The 22,943-nt window shown below is 38.3% G+C and overlaps 1 protein-coding gene across 2 annotated transcripts in view; it reads right to left on the minus strand.

The window, feature by feature from the left end:
- Nucleotides 1–22,943, minus strand: part of RSPO2 (R-spondin 2) — a 98,569-nt gene that overhangs the window by 41,040 nt on the left and 34,586 nt on the right. For both annotated transcript variants that reach the window (XM_090137908.1, XM_090137907.1), the window contains exon 2: nt 5,480–5,668. In XM_090137908.1, coding sequence (XP_089994034.1) covers nt 5,480–5,668 — 189 coding nt within the window. The remainder of the gene's footprint in view (nt 1–5,479; nt 5,669–22,943) is intronic.

Here is a 22,943-nt window from a genome sequence, read left to right on the forward strand (position 1 = left end):
GAGAAGAATAAGAACTTGAGTAAGTGACATTTCAGTACAGCACAAAGATAGATTATGATATGTCAAATTGCTTCCATGCTTGAGAACAGCTACAGAACATGCTCAAGAAAGAAGCATCACCATCACTCCCTGCATGAACTAGTACTGTGCTCCCACCTCAACCAATGGTCAGAAGACCTACAGAACCAGAGCATCAAAATCTTTTCATCCTCTGGAGGAAGAGAATATCTCCCTCAAAAGGGGGACTGTCAGAAAAGACTCCTAAAACAGAAATTTAAAGCAACTTAGACTTTGCTTACTGAAACAGAGTAGCAAAAAAATCAGTTGTGGACAAAACTTAGAAACCAAACTATCCTTCTACTTAATTTTCAGCAAGCAAAGCACCCCTCGGCACTTTAGAAATTATTTTCTTCCAAAATGTTTCTATTATATTATTATTTTAGGTAGTAGTTATGAAGCATATATCAGTCAATATTAGAGAAACCAGTCCGTACTAGAAAAAGGGTACTTAGCTAGTCAACAATAAAATATTTGATTTAGGCTTTATCTCATTTATATTGATGTGAATACTGATATTGTATATCATTACAAAAATAGATCTAATTGAGGTGGATAATGTTTCCAATATTTATAGGGCACTACATAAATGGTAAATTAAAGAACTCTGAAGTTAAGAGGCCTGGATTACAAATCAGGTCCAATGAACTACAGTCATAAAAAGATTTCTCTGGCCTATGCTGACTTCCTGACAGTCATGGTAAGACAATTCTACTAATTCTTCTGTTATAATAAGCATTTAACAAATGATAAACTCATATTTTAAGGGAAAAAAATCAAAAGCCTGGGAATTCAAAATATAAATTAAATTTTGACCCAGGTAGATACATTTGGTATGATTAAGAAAAAAAAAAGCACTCCTGTGAATACTTAAGTCTCTACTGCAGTTAAAGCAAGTGTGATGTTATTAAAACAAATACCGTCCTTCCACAATACATCTACAACTAGCATTTAAGATGCCAGAATAAGTTGAATTGTAAGGAAACAATACCTTTGAAAATCAACTTGAAGCATAAAATGCTTCTACTCCTACTCTCACCTTTCTTCTGCAGCCCTGCTGCTCCAGCCTTATCCCCAGGCTGCCATCCTGACTGGCTGCTAACACTCCTTGGCACTCTGTACCACCTCCTACACTGATTCTCATGCAGAATTTCCTGAGCTAGGAGACATTTCAAAAATACAGCTGGACTACACATTTCATAGAATCCTTGAATGGGCTTAGAAGGATCTTTAAAGATCATCTAGCTCCAACCCCCCTGCTGTGGGTTTCATAATTCACCTTGAAGACAGAAGATAAAGGCACGTGGGGGACAGACAGGGATGTTAAGAGCAGGAGATATGGCCAGAGCTAAAGTAAGCTTTCATGTGAGCAGTTCTTGTAGAGGATGGAGAATTAGCTGAGTGACTGATGGATTAGGGGAGATTTAGGCTGAATATAGGGATAAGTTTTTTGCAATCAGAGTAGTGAAGCACTGGAACAGGTTGCCCAGAGATGTGGTGTATGCCTGTCTCTGGACACAGTCAAGACCTGAGCAAACCATCTAGCTGTAGAAATCTCTGTTCATTGCAGGGGAGATGGACTAGTTGACCCTTAAGGGTCTCTTCCAACTCAAACAATTTTGTGATTCTATGAAAAAACAGAGACCAAAGCATCAATTGGCTTTAAGGAAATAGAGGAGTAAAATCACGAGCAAAAGAGCTTTAAACTACAAGGGTGCTAACAAACTCCTAAACAGAAGAGGCTTCAGTAGCTGAAGGATTTAGTATTAAAACTAAAAATTCTTTTCGAACTGCAGCTTTTGGCAGTGGATGAACATGAGTCTGGAGAACAACAAATGCAGCCACTTGCCAGTAATCGTTACTGAAGTTTACTCCAGTTCTGTCATTTCACAGAGATCAATGCTTGCAATATAAAATGCTGCTTATAAAATACCATAATGAGGATTATTATTATTATTTTAATAAATTCACTTACTAAACACTTAATATATTTCTATTATGTTCTAATCTCGATTTATTATTAGTTGAGATTGTTTAAACAATTGCCAAACCACAGTGGTTTCAATTAGCATTTTACAAATATACAACTGCTATATTAAATCTAAATTGACTACAGCTTTAAGAAATGTTTAATTCAAAGCACTATTAAGATTTTTTGTTGGAATGGTGGAAAATACAAAATAAGGTCAAAAATTAAAAAAAAAAATAAAAAAATTGGGGACACGACCAAATACTTACCAAAAAGCATTTAAATGAAGAAAAAGTAGTGGAATAAATGGAATTAAAAAAAAACAACAACAACAACAACAACAAAAAAAGAAGATATATCTGATGCCTCTGATGCCTTTACCATAATTGTAAATAAACAAGTAATTAAATAAATAGTCTCCAAGCTTTGTATGTTCTGCTATATTACCTAAGCAATATTTAAACCATTACATATTAATGATGCCTTGCTATTTTGTAAGAAAAAATCATTACCTTTCTTAACACAGTGAATTAACTTCATGTGTTTCATAAATAATGGATTAACAAGCCAGTTATTAAAAGCTTCTCTTTATCTTGTTTTCACTGAAGGCACATGGAACAGCTAATGACAATTTTAGAAATGCCTGGTCCTCCCACGAGGAAAGAAAGTGACCATAAACAAATGGAGTTGCCAAGCTGAAGGGAACTGCGATTTTTAAACTGTTACCATGTCTTTCCCCAAAAAGCTTACCATAGACACTGACCAGGTTGAAAGGTTCAAGATAGGCTTGAGAGATTAATTAAACCAAAGTTGAAACAACCAGTGGGGTGACAGAGTTCATTCTATTCTTTTATTCAGATTTATTGTTTTGTTTTTCTCAGAAGATTTTTTTTTTCCTCGCCCCAAAGTTATTAATTATTAACATTTCTTGGAAAATTAAGGAAGTGTAGCACTCTTCTTGGGCACTCTTGTGGAGGAAAGACCCAACACTTTTCAATTTCATGTTCAAGTGTTTTGACTTCAGTGTTCCAGATGAAAATAAGCCCCAGCAGGAAGCACTACATCGATTTCTAGGGAAAACCAATTTAGAAAGTACATGATTCACTGTTACTAGAAAAACAGTCTAGAACCATTCAGCAAATTCAAGAGACACATACTGCTTACATGTAGAAAAGAAAATCAGCCTTGAAATTCAAAATTTCCATAATTTTGGAGCTGTTGCACTTGGCTGTAGTATTTATTGTGTTACGTTTGGCACTAACTATGTTTGGCTTTTAAAATCATGTCAACATTTTCCATAAAAATATGTTCTATAGCTTCTTGAACAAAAATGGGCAAGTGTTCCAGTAATAAAATGTTAAACAGCGTTTGTGCCTGTAAAGGCATTAATAGGGCAGAAATCATTTCAACCTAAGTAATTCAAGCCCTATAACTCACAGACAGATTTTAATGGAGCCAGAATTTTTATTATTTTTAGCTGAGATAATACTATCCGAGCAACAGTCTGTAACAAGCTGTAACTAAAAGTATCTGACATCAAATAGGAAGAAACCTATTCTATTTTTCAGGAATGTTTATTTTATCTCAGCTTGAATCCACAAAATGTCCGTGTCCACAACGCAACGTGTGTACCATGCAAGATCACCAAACCAAGAGCAGATATGATTTATAAATTCACCAGTTGGCGATCACACCAAAATAAAAATACACAGCTCAAAAACCATTGGAGGGGAACCAGCACTGGTCTGTAAATTCAACTGTATAATTATTCTCAGAGGGAGAGACTGTCAAAGGCATGAGGGTGAGTTAAATATCCAGCACTCAACACATGCCAATATAGATTGGACACAGCCTCACATTTGTGCTTTTCAAAACCAATCCTGTAATTCAGGAAAAAAGGCCACTTTCTGTAAGTGGTAAAAATGTAGAATAAGTGGTATTGAATTCACAGTTCACCTTCTGTAAGCTTTGGGATTTTTTGGGGCGGTTTGTTTGCTTGAAAGAAAGCAAAGAACAACTATCAGCACAGACAATGTTCCCTATCTCACAAACACAGTACGGGCTAATATAAATACATTCATCTATTTCCCAAAACTGTAACAACATTCAAAAACATTTTCATGTTACCCAGCTTTTACAGCCCACTCCCAAAAGGCTGAAAGCGGACAAGTTGCTGAATTCACAACCATGCAATGAAAATTAAGGCCAAGCTCCTAAATTGTTTTACAGAAGGGATGTATAAATGCTGTTCTGCTCTCATTGAATTCTTCATCAAAACCTAGCCACCTGGTACAGATTAGGCAGCACTCAACAGCACTACCTATCACAAAGCAAAGAATACCATATCCACTGCATCCGCACAGGGAACGGGGAGAAACAGGCGAGATGTCATTACAAGGGCTGGAATGTGGCCAGAGCACTGCAGTTAATGCTCTTATTCCAGCCAAAAGTGCCACAGTATGACCTCATAGGCCTGTCAAGATTATGTGCGATCTGAAGGACAGCACCCACTTCCTCACAACACAGTGCATCCCTGTGACGTGCCGCAGGACCCACGGGAGAGTGCCCTACATTTAACGAATGTCTGATTAGTTCAGGAAGCAAAGAAAAGCTGTTTCTCACTTCAGGTTCTTCAGTTCGGTGACCTAATTCTGGTCAGACTATGACACATGAAAAAACTATGAATTAGGGGTGGTAGCAATGATTAATAATCCATATGGGTAATCGTCCACATATGAGCATATGGAAAAGTCGATACAAATAGGCACAAGTGCCAGATAGCGGTGAAATACCGTGCAGATATAGCAGAGCACTCATAGGCCTTAACAGCCGTACTGTGAGGCACAAACACGCAAACAAGGAATCTTGTTGCACATTAGCAGGTTGTAAATTTCCAAATAAAATGCAGCACTAACAGTGAAAGGTTGTTTGTTCTTAATAGTACATCTGTTTTATTAAAACAGCAACACTTACATATTAAAACATGTATGTTGCGAGGTGTCTGGTCACCTGAAAATCGTGTCGGAACAAAATGCTTGATGAGAAGCCCACCCATATCCCAGTGCATATACTGGGCTTGTATCTACACGAAGCATTGTTAAATATATGCTTAATCTTTTCTTATTTTCATATAAAGGAAATCATTATTTTTAAACCACAAATAGCTGCTTAAATCATAACTCTTTCCTGACCTTCATTTTAATTAAAATTAAAGAAGCAATAACAACAGCTAGGTTAACACAACAACTATTTAATTTGCTGAACATAACTGATCTTGGTGTGAGCTTGGACATTAGCAAATAAGTTTTTATGAAGATCATGACTTCTATAAAAATATTATGTTCCACAACATATCACCTTAAAAACAGAGTGTGAATTATGGCTTCCCAATAAAAACTGCATGTGAGCTTTCAAAAACATCAACAGAACAAACAAAAAGCCCACGCAACTCACTTGAACATCTGTTCATATCTGGCGTTCGGAGTCCATAATACCCTGATGGGCAGGAATGCAGGCATTCACCATACTGTCTCATTCCTTCTCTTCGTAGGAAGAAGAATAACTTATGCTGGCATCTGATGCATCCATTATCCTTTGAACAAGACAAACAGCCTTTGCAAATTGGATTTGATCCATAGCTAGCTACAAAATAAGAAGAAAAAAAATTACACTTTAAGATCATTTGGAAATTATTTTGGCTGTTGGTCCTCTTTTCTGTAAAATGTTCTCTACCGCATGACTACAAGTAGTTTTGAAAAGGAGGTTCTGCAAGCGTACTCATTGTCAAGCATCTGCACTGGGAAGTGGATAAAAAGAAATATAAAGAAATATTAAGGAAAATAAAAGAAATATAAGAAATATTTTTAACTAGCATGTTCAGCAATTTAATGAACTGGATACATTTTAAATAAAGGTATAAACAAGCAGAGATCAAGATGCATAAAATTCACAAGCAAAACATAAACAAAACTTGTATGCTCAATTCTAATTTGAAGCTGAGCATTTAAGTACAAAACAGCAGCAAAATATAATAATATTGGCACCATAATCTATGCATCTGGAATGGTATTTCCATGGAAAGCCATTATCAACACAGAGTAGCAAACTGCAGAATGGGTACAACAACTGCTGTGTACACATCTCTAAGGTATTACTGTAGCACCTTCCTGCAGTCACTTCTAGGTCTTTGTAACAAAAATAAAGACCATTATCTCCAAAAAGAAAGACAATCTGTAAGTTTATTTTCTATGAGGTTCTAGCCCAAATGAGTCGAATGCAACATGCACAGGCATTTCAGAAGAAAGGCATTTGCATCTAATCACCATTTTAGGTCACTAGCTGTTATGTTTTCTACTAAATATACTCTCTTTTTTACGACTTGAGTGATGATAGTGCAACAAACCCTGGCTGCATCCCTCTATGCCCTTATGAGCCATTACTGTTCTGCCTTCCTCCAGAGTCAGGGAACAGTCCCTGCCCTACACACAGTCAGCTCCTTCTTAGGCGCTGAGTCAGCACAGCAGGTTAGCAGAGGTCTGAAGGCTCAAGTCGTTCCTGAAACCAGAATAGCATAATAATAGATCTTTCTTAGATATTGAATTGGTCACAGGACTTCACAGACGTCTGCCTGTTTACATCTAGTTTACTAGAAACAAAAGAGAAATATTATACATGAAAAGGGAAACGCCTTTGAGATGTCAAGAGCATTTGACAGCAGCTGGTCCAAAGAGCAAAGACTATGTTTAATTGCTGTGTTTTAAAGTATTCCAGTGTATTTATGCCCTAACATAGTACTCCAATAATTTTATCTTATGTGGATGTATAAAAGCTGTTGTTTAATGGCTGACTTCACCAGCCGAGCTGGGAAAAGAAGAAAGGAAAAAGCCCACCACCCTCTGGAACCAGTAGCTGATAAGCTTTACTCTCACCTTCGCACATCTGCACACCACATTCTCGTTCTGTGGCTGCTCCATCCCCCCCAACACGCTTCTCCCAGCTCAGTATGGCAGTGTCCAGCTCCTATCCTGTGCAGAACACTCTGGGTGTGTGGCGGGCAGGACGAGGAGCCAAGTGAGTGGTGGGAAGCTGCTCAGCCCATGGGACACGTTGTGAAGGCTGGAGTTCTCTGAGACCAGGCTCATGTACTTAGATTCTCTTGATGGGAATAGTATCCTTTCTGGTATACATACTACTAAATTCTCACACCCATGCACCCATGGCAAAGGCACATACTACAAGACCAACTGCATTAAATCCTGAACCTGTGCACGCATCCTGCTGCATCCATTCTCTCTGAGACAACTTCATCTTGCAAATACCCACATTCTTTGAAGATGTACAAGAAGGAAACAGGCAATGAGCTAGGCCTGAGTGCATCCCTTCTCTCTCTGTCACAGGGACTGCCTTTCTGTAACCACATCAAACACAGGACTGTGTACTCCAAAGCAATTGTTGCTTTAACACATGGTGAGACCCCTGAGTCCCCTTTTATTTTCCTTGAATCTCACCCTCAGCAAAACTCGTTCAAGGTTCCTCACAGAATCCTGTGCTTTAAGAAAAAGAATTAAATAGAATAAAACAAAAGTAAAGTTACAAGATGCTTTCAGTTATTCACCACCACTCAGAGGTCTTTCTGGGGTTTGAAACAGTAGGGGTCAGGATCTCATATCCAGCATGATGTTTCTACCTCAAATCAAGGGTATTTTTTCCTCTCTGTCCCTCTAGAGCAGCTGCAACTGTTGCTCCAGCCCTGTGCTCTCTTCTGGAATTAACTAACTCCTTCCACAGCATAACCCATGCATACCTCCAGCAACAGTTTGCACTAGAGAATCCTCCAGGTAGGCAGCAGGAAGACTGCCCTGCTTTGTCCAACAGCCCTCACACCTTTTCCTGGCAGCCATGAGCAGGACCCACCCTTTATACTAGAAGTATGACTTTCATGAGCCTCATACAGCCACACCATCCAACATCTAACAGTTTTCATAAAAAACACTATCCAGTCACACAGTACAATCTTTACATTATTTCAGAGACTGAACAGAGAGAAGCCTATGTATGATTATGACTTAGTGCAACCACCCAAGGCGAAGAAGGAACACAAGGCCAATTGTACAACAGGAGGGATAAAGCTAAAGGCTGCAATTCTCAATAGTGTGGCTTGAGGAGCACGGACGACATGAGAACAGATACATTTGTAGGATACATGTAGGTCATACTCTCTACTCTCTTTGAACTTTCTCAAATTTTGACATCTTGGCTACAGAACACGACTCCACTGCCCAGCTTTCCTTTATCTATTACTGTCCGTGTGTTACTTTCCCTTTTCCCCATTTCTGTTAAGATGTTTTTTTTTGTCAACCCTTTGATCGACAAGGCAAGCTAAATTATGCTGACTTCCCTGGACTTCAGCCATAGCTCTGTCCCAACAGACTCTCATATGACACAGAGCTAACAGCATAAAATGGTCCTCAGTTACCTTGTGTTAGCCTTACTTAGGAGATGAAGGGTAAATCCTTCACAGCTTCAGGTAACACAGAATATATGAAAGAGTGGTTCTGTAAGTAGTGTACATTTATCCCAAAATTTTATGTTGCATATAGGTTCCCTAAAGTATCACATATCAACTGGCTTTTTTATCTCATGAACAACCTAAACAAATTTGCAATTTCTCCACTGTGTTTTTTCTTCTCAGAACACTGTTGTGAGTTGCAGCATTAAAACCTCTAAACTGCTCTGAAATCCTTGTAAGAGAGGTGTTACAAGATTAAGTGCATATATTTCTACTTAAATGGCCGATTATTAGCCGCATTGATTTTGGATAACAGGGAGATCATGATGATCATACAATGATGAGTTTCCTTCTTGCTCTCCTATTTACTAAGTTACAATAAAAACCTGAAAATGTATTTTCTCTCTTTCTTCACCATAATAGGCAAAAAATTCAATAAAAGGTTAGACAGCAGTAAGGGAAAGGAATATATGGACAGAAAATTATTTGTATGTTATAGTACGGAATAAACTGTATGAGAGAATGTGGAAATTTCTGACTGTGCTGCTTTGGGCAACTGAACAGCTTGCAAGTATTTTGTGTACACTAAGTTATTGTGAAGTGTATGTCACAGAACTGACTTTCTTCTACATTGTCATCAGTCATTCTTAGCAGAACTTCATGGGAAGCAGACAAACAACTTCTGCAACCTTTCTTTCAGTTCAACTTGTCCCTACGCAGGAAAAATCACGCTATGCTCTGCAGCTAAATTACTTGGATACTGAGCACATACTTCAACAAATCAAATATTCCAGCACTGTTCCAGCATCACATAAGCATGCCATCTTGAAGATATCAACTTAACATCAGCTCTTTGCCCCTATACACACAGGCTATAATCAAGTTCTACAAATCCCTCACCCCTTGGAAAGCCTTCTTTTTCCGTCTCATCTCTTAACACAACAAATACATCTTATGGTATACAGCTTCCTCAATTCTCAGATAATTGAAAGAGGAAGTAAATGTATCTATGTTCAGCAATAATATCTATACGTTTCCTATTGAATTTCTTCATAACAAAATATTTTTCCCCTTCTGTATTAGACTGCAAGAAAAAAAATAACAAGCTTACAAAACATGGTCAGCTACATTCCAAGTTACCAGTTGCGTCACATACAATGTAAAACATCACACTACTCTCTCAGTTCTCACATCCCTAATTCAACTCTGCCTGGAACACCCTCCTCGACTCTGTGTGCCAAGCAGGCAGGTTTTCTCTATCCGAATCCCTCATGAAAACTCACTCCTTCCACAAGGCCCACAAATGTTAACCAGTGTCAGAATGCTGCTGTCATCACATCATAAAACCAAAAATGCACACATGCTCTAAGTTAGCACCATCCTCTGGGTCTCAGAGCACATGATTGCCCTGGCTGTCTGTTAACATTGTAAGCTCCTTGCAGCAGGAGCAACATTTTGTACAGCCACACAGATATGTAGCCAGGTGTGAACGCTGCACATAAACACAAGCACACACAGGCAGTGTCTTTCTTATTCCTTTGGCTTGCTGCTTCTACAGCTACATTCTAGGGCATCTCTGTATTTAAATAAAAATCATTTACAGACTTGATTCCCTATGTTGTTGGGTTTTCTATTATTATTATTTTAAATCTGGGATAAAATATGCCAAGTTAGAAAAGGTTACTTGAGAACACAGAATAATACCCAAACACTGAATGAAACACTTGAACTCTAGGGGTGTTCAAAGTTTCATGGTTTGGATCCATATCAAGTAAAATCAAATGTCAGCTAATTACTTTAACTCTTGTCTGGATCAAAAGTATTAAAACCACTTCAGCAATATGGCTTAAAGTGAAATGTTATGACTATTTGAAATCACAAGAGAACCAATGGTGCAAAATGAGTCTAGTCTGTTCCCCACAATAAGACAAGTTGCAAAAGAACTAGCAGCATTTAATTTCCTATTGATTTTAATGTCTTGCAGCCCACACCACAATAACTGCTACCAATTTGTTTCTTTCTTGTACATTCACTTGCAAGTAGTTACAAGTCTCCTCAGAATCTTGTGTTCACTTCACCCCAAGAACATGATATTTTTATACAGCTGTAAAAATGGATAAACGGGTGCAAAATCAATTGGAAATAGAAAATATCACCTTAACATAATTTCTTTCAAGGGTCAGGACACCATGCTCATTATGATACTAACATTGCTCACTGCCCGTTCATTGTGTTATCAGACTTTCAAGTTCTCTGAATTCAGAAACTGGGATTATTGGTACACTGGTCAGCTTAATGACTGTGATTGCAGCTACACAAACTCTGGTAATTGGATTCTAGCTCAGATCTAGCAAGAATGTCTCCGAGACACTTATCACTGAAAGCAAAACATGAGGTGCACAGATGGAACCCGGAGGAGAGAATCAGCTAAAAGACTGCTGCAAGCTGCACTTATTGCAGAAAGAGTAGATTTCATAACCTGAAATTCAATTAATGCTATAAAAGTTATCCCATAAGTCTCTCTCCAGTTCAAGAAAATAAACTACACTCCTGTTTGGCATATGAGTTCAGGGTACCTAAGAATTGAACAACTAATACAGCCGTATAGATGCACCAATATCCTATAGCATACCAATGTACCAACTCTATAAAACTGCAAAGTCAGAATAGTTGAAAATCATCTAATGGGCTATGAAAAGGAGCTGGCCAAGAAAAAGGCATATTTTTCACTTGAGCTATGTAAACACAAGTTTTGGATGAAAAACAAAACAAAAAATGACTAACTAGGCTCTTAACTATTGTCTTAATTTAAAAGAATTAAGATATTTGAGGTCAAGGGGCATTTTTGTGATCAATTACTCCAATGCCCTGTACAAAGAAGCCAGAAAACTTGTGCTTTACTAAAACATATCATTTAAGAAACCATTCAGTCATGATTTTAAAATTGTCAGTGGTAAGGAAACCACCACAACCTTTGTTAAGATATCATAGGGCTAATCATTCTCACTGTTGAAAACCTGCAATGGAATTCTGAACTTCAAATAGCAACCACTGGACCTTTTTATATCTTTGTCTGCCAGATTGTTAACAGTTTTTCAATGTTTTTTTCCCCAATGCAGACACTCTGATCAAGTCAACTCTTAGCCTTCTCATGGATAAGATAAACAGAGCAAGATTCCAGAATGTCTCACCGCAAGGCAAAGTATCCAGTCCTTTGATCAATCCCTGACCATTTTATCAACAGACATAGGGACACCAAAAAGAACACAGCAATGGAAAAGTGATTGTACCACTGCCAAATACAGAAGTGATACAGTTTCTCTACTTTTCCTAGATACTACTCACTTGAAACATTTATGTATTATGTAAGGGTTTTTTTCTGTTTTTAGTTTTTGTGTGTGTGTGGTTTTTTGTTTTTGTTTGTTTGGTTGGTTTGGTTTTTTGGTGTTTTTTTTTCTGTGCCACAAAGACACTGATTCCCAAGTACCACGCTGCTCTGTGTAGGAAGCAGCCATTTCGTTCCCCAATGCGTTCTGCAGTTATTCTGGAGATCACCCAGTGATCATTCTCAAGATACTGATCCTTAAACACCTGGAATAATTTTCTTCCAAGCTGCCTACCACACAGAAAACTCCCACGTTCCCTAAAGTAACAATCTTCCTCTGAAGATAAACAAACTGTGGGGTGACATTTCATTTCAATGATTTTGATAAATTAATGCTATATAGAATCATAGAATGGTTTGAGTTGGAATGGACCTGAAAGATCATCTTGTTCTTGTTCCTGCTATAAGCAGAAACACCTCCCACTACACCAAAGCCCATTCCAATCTGGCAGTTGAACAATTCCAGGGATGGGATATCCACAGTTTCTCTGTCTCAGCCAGGCAACTTTGGTCAGCCACAGCCTGCACCTGCACTGGGCCCATCTAAAACTCCCACAGAGATAACAGGGAACTGTAAATCAATTTATACATCCTTATAGTCTTGCTTTAAAAATTCATATTTTAATTTAAAAATTCACATTCCTAAGCTAAAACATCTACTTTCATCTTTCTCTTTTTCACTTGTATCTCTTCTATCTTCCAGTACTTGAAGGGAGTGTATAAAAAGGAGGGGGAACAACTGTTTACATGGGTTGATAGCAGACAGGACGAGGGGGAATGGTTTTAAAGTAAGACAGGCAAGATTTAGGTTGGATATTAGGAGGAAGTTTTTCAGTTTTTCACTCAGATGACTGTGATGCACTGCAGCAGGTCACCCAGAGAGGTTGTGGATGCCCCATCCCTGGAGGCATTCAAGGCCAGGCTGGATGCAGCTCTGGGCAGCCTGTTCTAGTGGTTGGCAACCCTGCACATAGCAGGGGGATTGAAACTAGATGATGATTGTGGTTCTTTTCAACCCAGGCCATTCTGTGATTCTGTGATGATTCTATCTCATCTAAGCATGAGGTCCAGGAGCTCCTTCTAGGACTCATATGTAGGAAGAGGGTGGTGGGACTGTTTATTTTAAATGCTAAGTTGACTTGCCTTCCACTGAAAATAAACTGCATTTGGAAGCAAGAACATAGTCTCAAGCAGAGACAGTTGTACTTCTAAATCAGAAGAAATATTTTATTTCTTCCAGTGACTTACTATACGTTGGACCAAATTTTTGTTTTAATTGTTAAAGCAGATATCACAAAGATAAACCAATAAACACTTATTTGCCATGCTGGTGAGGAGGTCACATCAGGGGGAGACCACAAGGCGTAATTCCACCTGTCAAGTCTTGAAAAACCACTTGCTCACCAGTCTTTCTATTTAAAGTTCCCATGCCATAGTCATCTAGAAATGCACAGGCTGCCACAGCCTATTTCTTAATTAAAAAATTGTCCAGGAATGCATTTTCCCCATCTATATATTCTGCGCTGCTATCTGACACTACTTTCAAACTTCATGCAGCATACTGTTTCTGCAAACCAACATCTGGTACACAAATTCTATTGGAACATAGTCACAGGCATTTAAATAAATTCATTTTTGGCCAAGCCTTTTAATATCTAGAATATTTCAACTAGTTGCTGCGAATAAGATTCATCTCTAGCATGCAGGTGAATAAACAGAGATTTAAGTTTTTCCTCTTTGATGGTGTGTTTACTTTGTCTTCTATTGTAAGTTATAACTTTTCCAAGCACTGAAAGCTGCAGGGATCCAACGCAGAGGCACTCCAACAAAAACACAGCTCCAAATCCAGATCCACCCAAACCGCTGAAGACAAAACATTATTGGAAGCATTAAATCTAAAGAGGTGAAGATCCAGAGAACTCAGCTTAACACACAAAGTACAGTGACATATAAGAAGATTTTATGTAGATGCATGACATTTCATTTTCCCATTTCATACTTTTACTGACCAATTCCTAAAAAGGTAGGAAAGATTGAGGAACAGAGGGGGGAAAGATAGAGAGAAAGAGCTCACACATTTTTCCTGGAAGATCAAATTCAATCAATTTTTATGAGACAGATATCAAATCTGGACTCTGAAGCTGGATACGGTATATAGCAATTCCAGTAGAAATTAAAAGATGCGAAGATTATATGACTATTTTCACTGCTAGATTAAGCATCTTAAACTAATGACCACGTGCTCAACTATTGTTTACTATCACATTTTTATTGTGCAACAGGAACTGGCATGTAAAGGAAATGCCAAACAAATAAATATTGACTGTGCATTGTAAATTTGTAATAGTGAAGAACATGCCCTACTTCTCCAGTTTATATAGCAATGAACACAATGGTGAGTGCTTTATAAACACCGAATTTCTGAAATGTTTGACAGAATACAAATGTAGCCTTTTGCCTGTCTATTTATTTATGAATATTATTAAACTGCAAAGTACAGAAACTCATACCCAATAAGGACGAAGAAATCTAAGTTTTAGATCACTGTGAGTAGTCTGGAAGTTTTAATGGCCTCAGCCATAACCTGTGTAGGAACCTTTAAAATTCATGCAAGGTTATATTCAAAATCTTGTATGTTTTACAGAAGGAATGCTGTATAGTTCCTTATGAGGGCAAAAGGCAGTTCCTACCAAAGCTTCTGTAGGATTTTATTCAAGCAGAACTGCAAACTGTCCAAGCCTGACAGAGGCAACCTTCCACAGTCTCCTTAAGCCTGACTTATCCTGTGATCCTATGACCTGCACACCTGAAGTCACAGATTTGACTTCTTGCTTGAGGGAGGAGATAACCTGAGCTATGACCTGTATAGTTCTGAGAGAAGAGGAATGGGCAACAGAGCACATGGGGACATGGAAGGTTTTCTAGGTGTCCAGATGTATTCTATTTTACAGGAGATTCCAGAGACAGCCAACAAGTATCAAGGAAGGAAACAGAAGCAAAACAGTTTGAAAATGCACTGTAATAAGAGAATCTAAAAGGAATCTTCACAGCTGGAAGTAACCTTCTCCATATAAAGCAAACCATCTTAAGAGAAAAAAATGCAGAAGTTCACAGAAGGAAAAGGCCTATATTTAGTAATGTGATTCAGCTCCAACCAGATGAAGTTCAGAAAAGCACAAGACACCTACCACTGGCCAAAACACCCAAAGATTTCCTTTACAGATATCTTTCTTTCAAAAAAGGCAGAAACGACATTGCAGAAGGACAGGTAGCATCTCACTACCTACTGTGGAGGACTTCCTGCAACGATGAGCCACCTGCCCTGCGGTTGTTTGGTCACCAGAGCACAAGCTTCATTATCAACACACCAAACACAACTTGAATGCAGATGTGCATTTTGGACTGAGGAGAAAGAGATGTATGTTCAAATGCCAAAAATTACCTTTTAATGTCACACACACACAGAAGCAACTCCAAGGCCTATAAAACTCTCACTCCCAAAAGGTACAGGTGGTCCTTCAGCCCTCTGAAGAGAACAGGATAAACTTTTCCTTAGTCATTAGTTATCAAACAGAAAAACTGTATCCCAGAAAATTTTGGCATTGGAAAAATCTGATATGAGATGCCTGATTAAGAATTAAAAATAATAACAATAATTTAGAGCATCTTTAGTAAAGTTTGGGGAATTTTTTTAGTTGTTTGGTTTCTAAAGAGCACTGTTTCAGTGGACTTGCTTTGGAGCAATTCAAAATTAGAATATATATTACATATAAATTAAGATAATAAACGGGCAACTGCTGATGAAAAATTAGTGCATATCTGTGAGTTTTTGTCTGGCTATGTTTCCACTACCCAAGTAATACATAGCATAAGCCACAAATGTGACTACTGTAAACTTTCCAAGGGCCAGATTCATAACGTTTAAATTACATATTGGCATAATTGTCAGAAAACAAAAATTAGGTGTCAGGAAGAGTTAAAACTGGGAATTGTTTGAGGATATTCTACTGGATGAATAATAAGCTATAGTTTACATGTACTCTCTCCCTTCTAAAAAATAAATAAACAAACAAATATACGGAAGCAGCGTTAAAGCACAGCCTCAAAGAATGGAAAAAATAAGACAAACAGCAAACAAAATTTGAGATAACTGACAAAAGACTTAAAGGGTCTTACTGACTTTCTTCTTACCAAAGATGGTAAGAAGAAAAACCTCAACCCCACCCCTTTACATCCTCAAAATCCCCAAACTTGACAGTGAATAGAGACGAGAATAATAACCCATATTTATAACAAAATAACAGACAGAAAGAAAACAAAAAGACCCTAACATTTACACCTCATGTTTGGAATCAAGCAGGATGTATCCACCCAATGTGATAACACAGCTCTAATCCAAAGTTTACCATCCCTATTAAACAAAGTTATGCAAGACCATTTGCCAAAGAAAAGAAATAATCAACTATCACTGCTATTCAATCATTATTTTTTGTTTATTTATTTTTACTAAGTATTGGAAAACAGGAAAGCCAACTTAGCCCAGCTTAGAAGGCAACTATGTATCAAACAAATAATTCACCCACCATCAATTTCAGGAGGAAAAAAAAAATAGAGTTTTTAAGAAAGAGCTGCAATATCATAAAAAGAGGCTGAGAATATATCTATCTATATATACTGTACACATATGTATACAAGTATGGTTTGGGATCAAACTGGTACTCCCTTTGAATATGGAAGGAAAGAAAACTGTTGGCAAGGTATAACTGCACTTCTTCAAGTCATCTGATTTAGTATGACACAGCATTTTGATTTTAAATCCCAGCCTACAAACACATCTCAAAGTGTACACTGACATTAGAGACAAATGAGTGCTAACCTACAAGAGTCTCAGTGAATATGCAAAATCTTTTCTAGCATTGTCTTCAGGTGACAAAAGCTCATGGGTTAACACATCACCAGAAGGACTCATCCTTGGTACAGACTCAATTCAAGACCAAATACAATCCAACAAATGCAGTTGAGTAAATATGAGCTATTCAGGTAAAGGAAGGGAAAGAGTACATCTTGCTGATGATGACTGGAAAATGTAGGTAGGCTTAAAATAAAACTGAATGCATCCACCTTGCAAAATGGAACATGTTACTTGTAGGATGGAGGCAAGGAGAGAATGGAATGCAAAAAGCCTTGGACTGGTTTGGATACCTTGTCTTAACAGGGCTGAAGAGACTTCAGAAGATACATGCTTTCATCATTTTCATGCATGCATTTTCATTCTGCAATAAAGTATTAAGTCCTCGACCGTAGAGATGTCAAGCAAACACTTCAGAATATGAGAACTGTGCGTTTGTCAGTTTGGGTCAGCAGCATGCTTATACAACATAAACTGAGCTTTGGTTTCCACAACTCAGAGCAGTCTTGGAGCTGTATTTCCTTCAATTTAACCTGAACTGAAATGCATGCTCCAAGTGTACAACTAACACACTTCAGCAGGAAGCATCACTCAGTTCACAGGACCGTATCAGAGGCAGCGCAAAATAAAACCCTGAAATTTGTGGAAGTGTGGGCACCAGGTCCCCAGAACTAATTATTCAGCTCTGCAAATGCCCAGTTATCACTGGGCTTCATTTCTTGCTATCTGTTGTAGCTATGGTCAGTGAGTGGACTTCCTTATCCCATGAAGGACACAGATGTCTGGACTGACTTTGATAGATTCACACTTATTAGAGCAGTAGTTATAAATCCTACATGGTCTCATATTTCAGGGCTCAATGAGTAATCTGTAAAGATTACTCACATGCAGGCAGACATAGTTACCAAGAACAAGGGAAAATTATTATTCTTCCTCTGAGTAATCAGACTGGCCATGACTAGGGGAAATAGCATGCTAGATCAACACTTGTGTCTGGTTTGTGTATGTCCCCCATACTCAGAATCAAGCTAGTTATCAAATTACATTCAGAAAGGAATTTTCTTCCATCAAATCAACAGAGACATGCAACATGTGGTGTGGTTTACTTGCTAGGACTGTCTGGACAATTCTTTCAGTTAAGGTATCGGGCCTTAAGTGCTCCATGGCTCCTCAGTTACTGCTGCAGTTTGTATCACAGTTTGGTCCCTTGAGAAATGAAATGTTTTCTTCCAAGTTCCAATCTTACTGATATCTTTATGTAGTCTAAAAAGGTATTTATTATCATTCACTTTTATTACAAGGGCTGTATGTCTGAGAGGAAGAATGAACTACTTAAGGAAGCCCTCAGCTTAGGATAAAACACCTAGGTTCAAGTTGTAATTCAGTCACAGTTGTTTTCGTAGCTTGGCTCTATCCCAGACAAAAACAGTACAGCAAGCAACTTTGCTTTAACACTGAATTTTGTTGCCTCATTCTTAAAATTGATTTAAAATCCATTAAAAAAAAAAAAAGAAAGGGGGAGAGGGGGCTTGGGATGAAAAAGTTCTTCATTCCTGGAATATTTCATAGATGAAAAAAGATTTCTCTTAAGTTCTCCCCTCACTTAGTTCTCAAAACACTTCGTCCTAGAGACCACTGGTAAATGCTGTGTAAGCCACTGAAAAAAATAATAATCAGACTAGTATTTTCAAATGAGGTGCCTGTAACCTTGCAGCCAAATTGACACTTTGATATTCAAACAGGTTTCTATGTCTGACATTGCTGTACATTCCAAATAAGTCCAGAGGAGCCAGGACCACTCCAGGACCACTCTCCATGTACTGTTTTCTAAGTGATAAATACTGTTCATTGGTTTCCAGTGAGGGAGGACTTTGAAGTACAGCCTTAGTGCAACTACTGTCTTTAAATCAGCCAGCTATTTCATACAATGATTACAACTCTCATTATTACATTTTTGACTTGAAGTAATTACTCAGAACATATTTTCCCACTGGAAACAGATGAGATGAGATTTTTGTAAAGACAAGCAGAAGCTCTTTCAGAATACGACTATTAGGAAAGCCCCCTGATGCCAGAGAAGCAGGTTCTGAATAAAGTAAAAGCTAGACATACTGTCACTTAGCAAGAGCATCCTAAAAACTAGCAGTAATAAATAGAATCTCATAGATAGGACTTGTCCAAAGTCCTGTATATATTACAAGGACAAAAAAAAAAAATTTCCAAGACATTCACATAACTATAAACTGTAATAATAAGAACTGTATAACTGTAAAAAGAAGCATTGGTGTGGGTAGGTCTGAGCTGTAACACAAGAACTGAAAATAAGCTTAAAAGATCCTCTTTATACACCTGTGACGTGTTCTCTTTGCAGTGGTATTTCAAAGGAAGAATGAATGTATCTCATTCTGTGTCTCAGACATACTACGAAGTTTAGGGAATATTCTGTAACACAAAGCTGCAGCAGCTGAGAAATAAAAGCACATTTTGAACTCTACCAACTGAGACAAATTTTTTTTTGAAGTCAATGACATTTGGTTTTGCCTCCAAGAAATGTCATTACACACACTGCTATTTCAATTGATATTTAAATACTTCGCTTCTTCACCTGAAACCCTGAGTTACTCGAGCAATCTCTACCCTTTTGGTTTGGGGATGTTTTTGTTTCCTTGGTGGGGTGGTTTTGTTTTCCTTGTTGATTTCTTTTTTTTTTTTTTTTAAAAGTGGGAGAGTGGGATTTTTTGTATGTTTTTTTTCATGACATTGAAAAATGTACAAGAGAACATGCTATCCTAACCTTAAGTAACATAGCTTCAACAAAAATTGAATAGATGATGCAATTAGGATATTCTTCAAGTGCTGCTCTCCTCCAAAATGCGGGCTGCAAAAACAACATTGTGGTGTTCCACACTTGTGCCTCAAGTGCTTTTCTCGGGTTCCGAGCTGCACGTATTGAGTGTGTACATGCACACACACACACATATATATATACATGCATAATTATTTCCTGCCAAAGCCAGTCCTAAAAAAAGCCAACTAAGTAAATCATAACATGGAAGGTTTTCTGTCTCCCTCAGAGATTTTGGAGTCACAATTCTTTGTTAAATCAGTTGAAAACCACGGCCTTCACGATTAAAAGAAGATGTAAATAAAGACAGAATTTACATTGCCAATGCCAATTTATTTCATTATTCTTAAAAATGCTGGAATCTGAAGCATTTTTTTATGCAAACACTGACTTTACAAAGCCAACAAGGGAAGCAAGCACTTTGTTAAAACTCTGACGCAAGAATGATGGGGAATACATGCCAGGTAGTCCTAGACTGAAAGTTTCATTTCATACAAAATGTTTTTATTTTTAAGATAACTTCATCTTTTTCTTTATTTAAACTATAATAAATACATCTCAGTGTAGCACTATTAACTGTTGCCTAAACATTCATTTTTCAGCAACTAATATTACAATCATTCAGATACAGCATGATGCTGAACATGAAGCAGCTCTTGATTTTAGCATCCACTATTGCTGAGGCTTTGATGTTCATTATAAAGTAGCATCACAGCCCTCTTACTGCAGGTCATGGGATGAGGGGCCCAGCTGATTAAGCTCGAGGACACAGCATCACCTCCATAAAGGGAGAGGAGCACCAAGCACTGCAGGCAGAACAATAGCCCAAGCCGTGACTCCTGACTCAGCCCTGCTGCCTCCACACTGCCCACCACAGTGATAAGTTTGGGATTGCATCAGTCCCTTAGAGGAGGCCTGCCTCCAGTTATTCCCTGTTTCCATTTGAACAGAAGCATCAGCTCTGAACTCAGGACACGCATGCATACGAGGCAGTATTAAATTTGTGGCTGTTTTCCTTTTAGTAACTTGTATTACATCTGCCTGAACAGAAATAAATAAATAAATCCAAATAAGTGCCTGACCAAGATAAAAGATAATGCAGATGACAGAACCATCATGAAATATTTCAGAGATAATCACATGAGTTATCAGACTTAGGTATTTCACTGCAGACAGAGGAAAAGACTGGGTCCTGGAAACAGCTTCCCCTTTCTGCAAACTTTCTGTAGGAACTGTTAGATGACTCAGTGCACTCTAGGCAGACTGGATTTTGGCAAAAAGATATAAAATATTCCACAAAGATGGAATGGGAGCGGAGGGGAAAGGTGATATAAACGTATAATAGCACCTTCATATGCCTATTCTCTCCACCTAGACTCCTCATATATCACCATTCCCCATGGAGCTATTAAACTCAGTGTATAGCTCCTTACAGCTACTACAACCATTTGATTTTTATAACCTCCCACTCCAGGCTTTCATTAACCCCAGACTCACTTGATGCCAACTCTTCCTTCCTGGAGCACCAGGGCTATGCGTGGAGTCCAGCTGGCGAGTCAGAGAGACATCGTAAATTGGAAGAGTGTGCTGGAGCTACTTAATGTTGTGGTGAACCAGAGGGAAAGGACCAATTGCACAAAAGATTTAGGAAATAGATATAAGGTGTTAAAATATCTATTGAGAGCATAATTTATGGAACGATATCCAGAGCACAACAAAATATAACAATAGAGACATCTACCCGAACCAAAATCATCCACCTAGACCTGGCTCTGCACAGACTGACTGATGATTGCTGCCCCATATACCTATCATTGTACATTTCCTGACTTCTAGGAGTGCAGCACAGTGAGGGAGCAGTAGCTTTCCCCACCTTACTGACTTTCTTCTAATTTAAAAGCTGCTACACACTTTGTGTTTTAACAGTTTATGTGCTTTAATAGGATTAATTACATGTGAAAATCACATTTTCCACACTGTCCTATATGGCCCTTGCTGAACAGCTGTCTCCTCCATCTCCAAAGATGGAAATAAAAACATGATTTTGCCATAGACCTTCAAGAAAACATTGTGCAATGCCCAGATCTGCTTGGTGCGAGCACTGTGAAACATGTTCATTATAATTTAGCTTTTAAAAACTACATCATTCATATCTGGAAAAATAAACAAGGACACATGAATACACTGCATTTCCCCTCCACAGAGTTATAGCAACTGATTTATCTGCACTCTGTTCTCATGGGTACAAGCATTTTCTGATGAAGCTGACAAGATAAACTCACTCACATGCAGAATGATCTGGTTATACAAACTCACTCAAGGAACCGGGCAGAGGCAGAGCCAAGAACTCTGCTCACCAAAAGTAAAGTAAAAGCACCACAAATGCTTGAGTCTTCGAAGCATAACCAGTCAATTCAATAACATTATGAAAAATAAGGAGTTGATTACACAAATTCTATAAAGTAGGAGTGAATTTTTACCTTACTTTAACACCACTAGTTCTATGACTACTTTCTATGTTTTTTTCAGGTTTATTTATTTTTTAATTATTCTGTTCCCTAACTGTTTAACTCTTATCTGAGTACACCTATTAATCCAAATCTCCATGGCAGAAAATGGACCTCATTTCCAGGGACAAACAGAAAGTCCAACTTCACTTCACAGAAGCCTGTTCTGCAGTTTCAGAAACCAGTCTTCACCCCAGTGCAGAATAACATAGGAATAAAGATCTCAAAGAAAAGCCAAATTCATGCACTGCCCACCTGAGAAAAGAATGACTTTGCCTCTGGAGCAAATGACAGACACAGAGACCTGGCATCCCCAGTGCTTCCCAAGCACTCATTCCTTTTCAACAGAGTTCAGTGAACTAAAGAGGAGCCGCCAGCATCCAGAGCCATGGGCCACAGTCATGTTGCCCAGCCTACCTAAGAAGCTGCTGGGGTGGCCCAAGTCCTGCCAGCCCCGGAGCACTGAGGTCAAGTGAGAGCACCAGGAGCTGCAGCCTCCATGGGATCTTTCCTGGAGAAGAAATGCTGACCCAGGGAAGCTCACAAGATCAAGGTGGATTTATCAAAACACTGATTTCTGCAGTGATTCCAATACAGTCCAGACTTGGCTGTATGTAACAACCATCTGATTGGCAACACCTAGATGGACCCACATCTATTTTGCAGTTGACAATCTCCCTGCTGTCTTATCCAGTAGTAGCAGTCCCTGACTCACACAGGCTGCAAGAGAGAGCATGCAAATCTCTACCTCCATGTTTAAACT

Source organism: Phasianus colchicus, chromosome 3 (genome assembly GCF_987193195.1).
Source record: "Phasianus colchicus chromosome 3, bPhaCol1.hap1.1, whole genome shotgun sequence".
NCBI classification, from domain to species: domain Eukaryota; kingdom Metazoa; phylum Chordata; class Aves; order Galliformes; family Phasianidae; genus Phasianus; species Phasianus colchicus.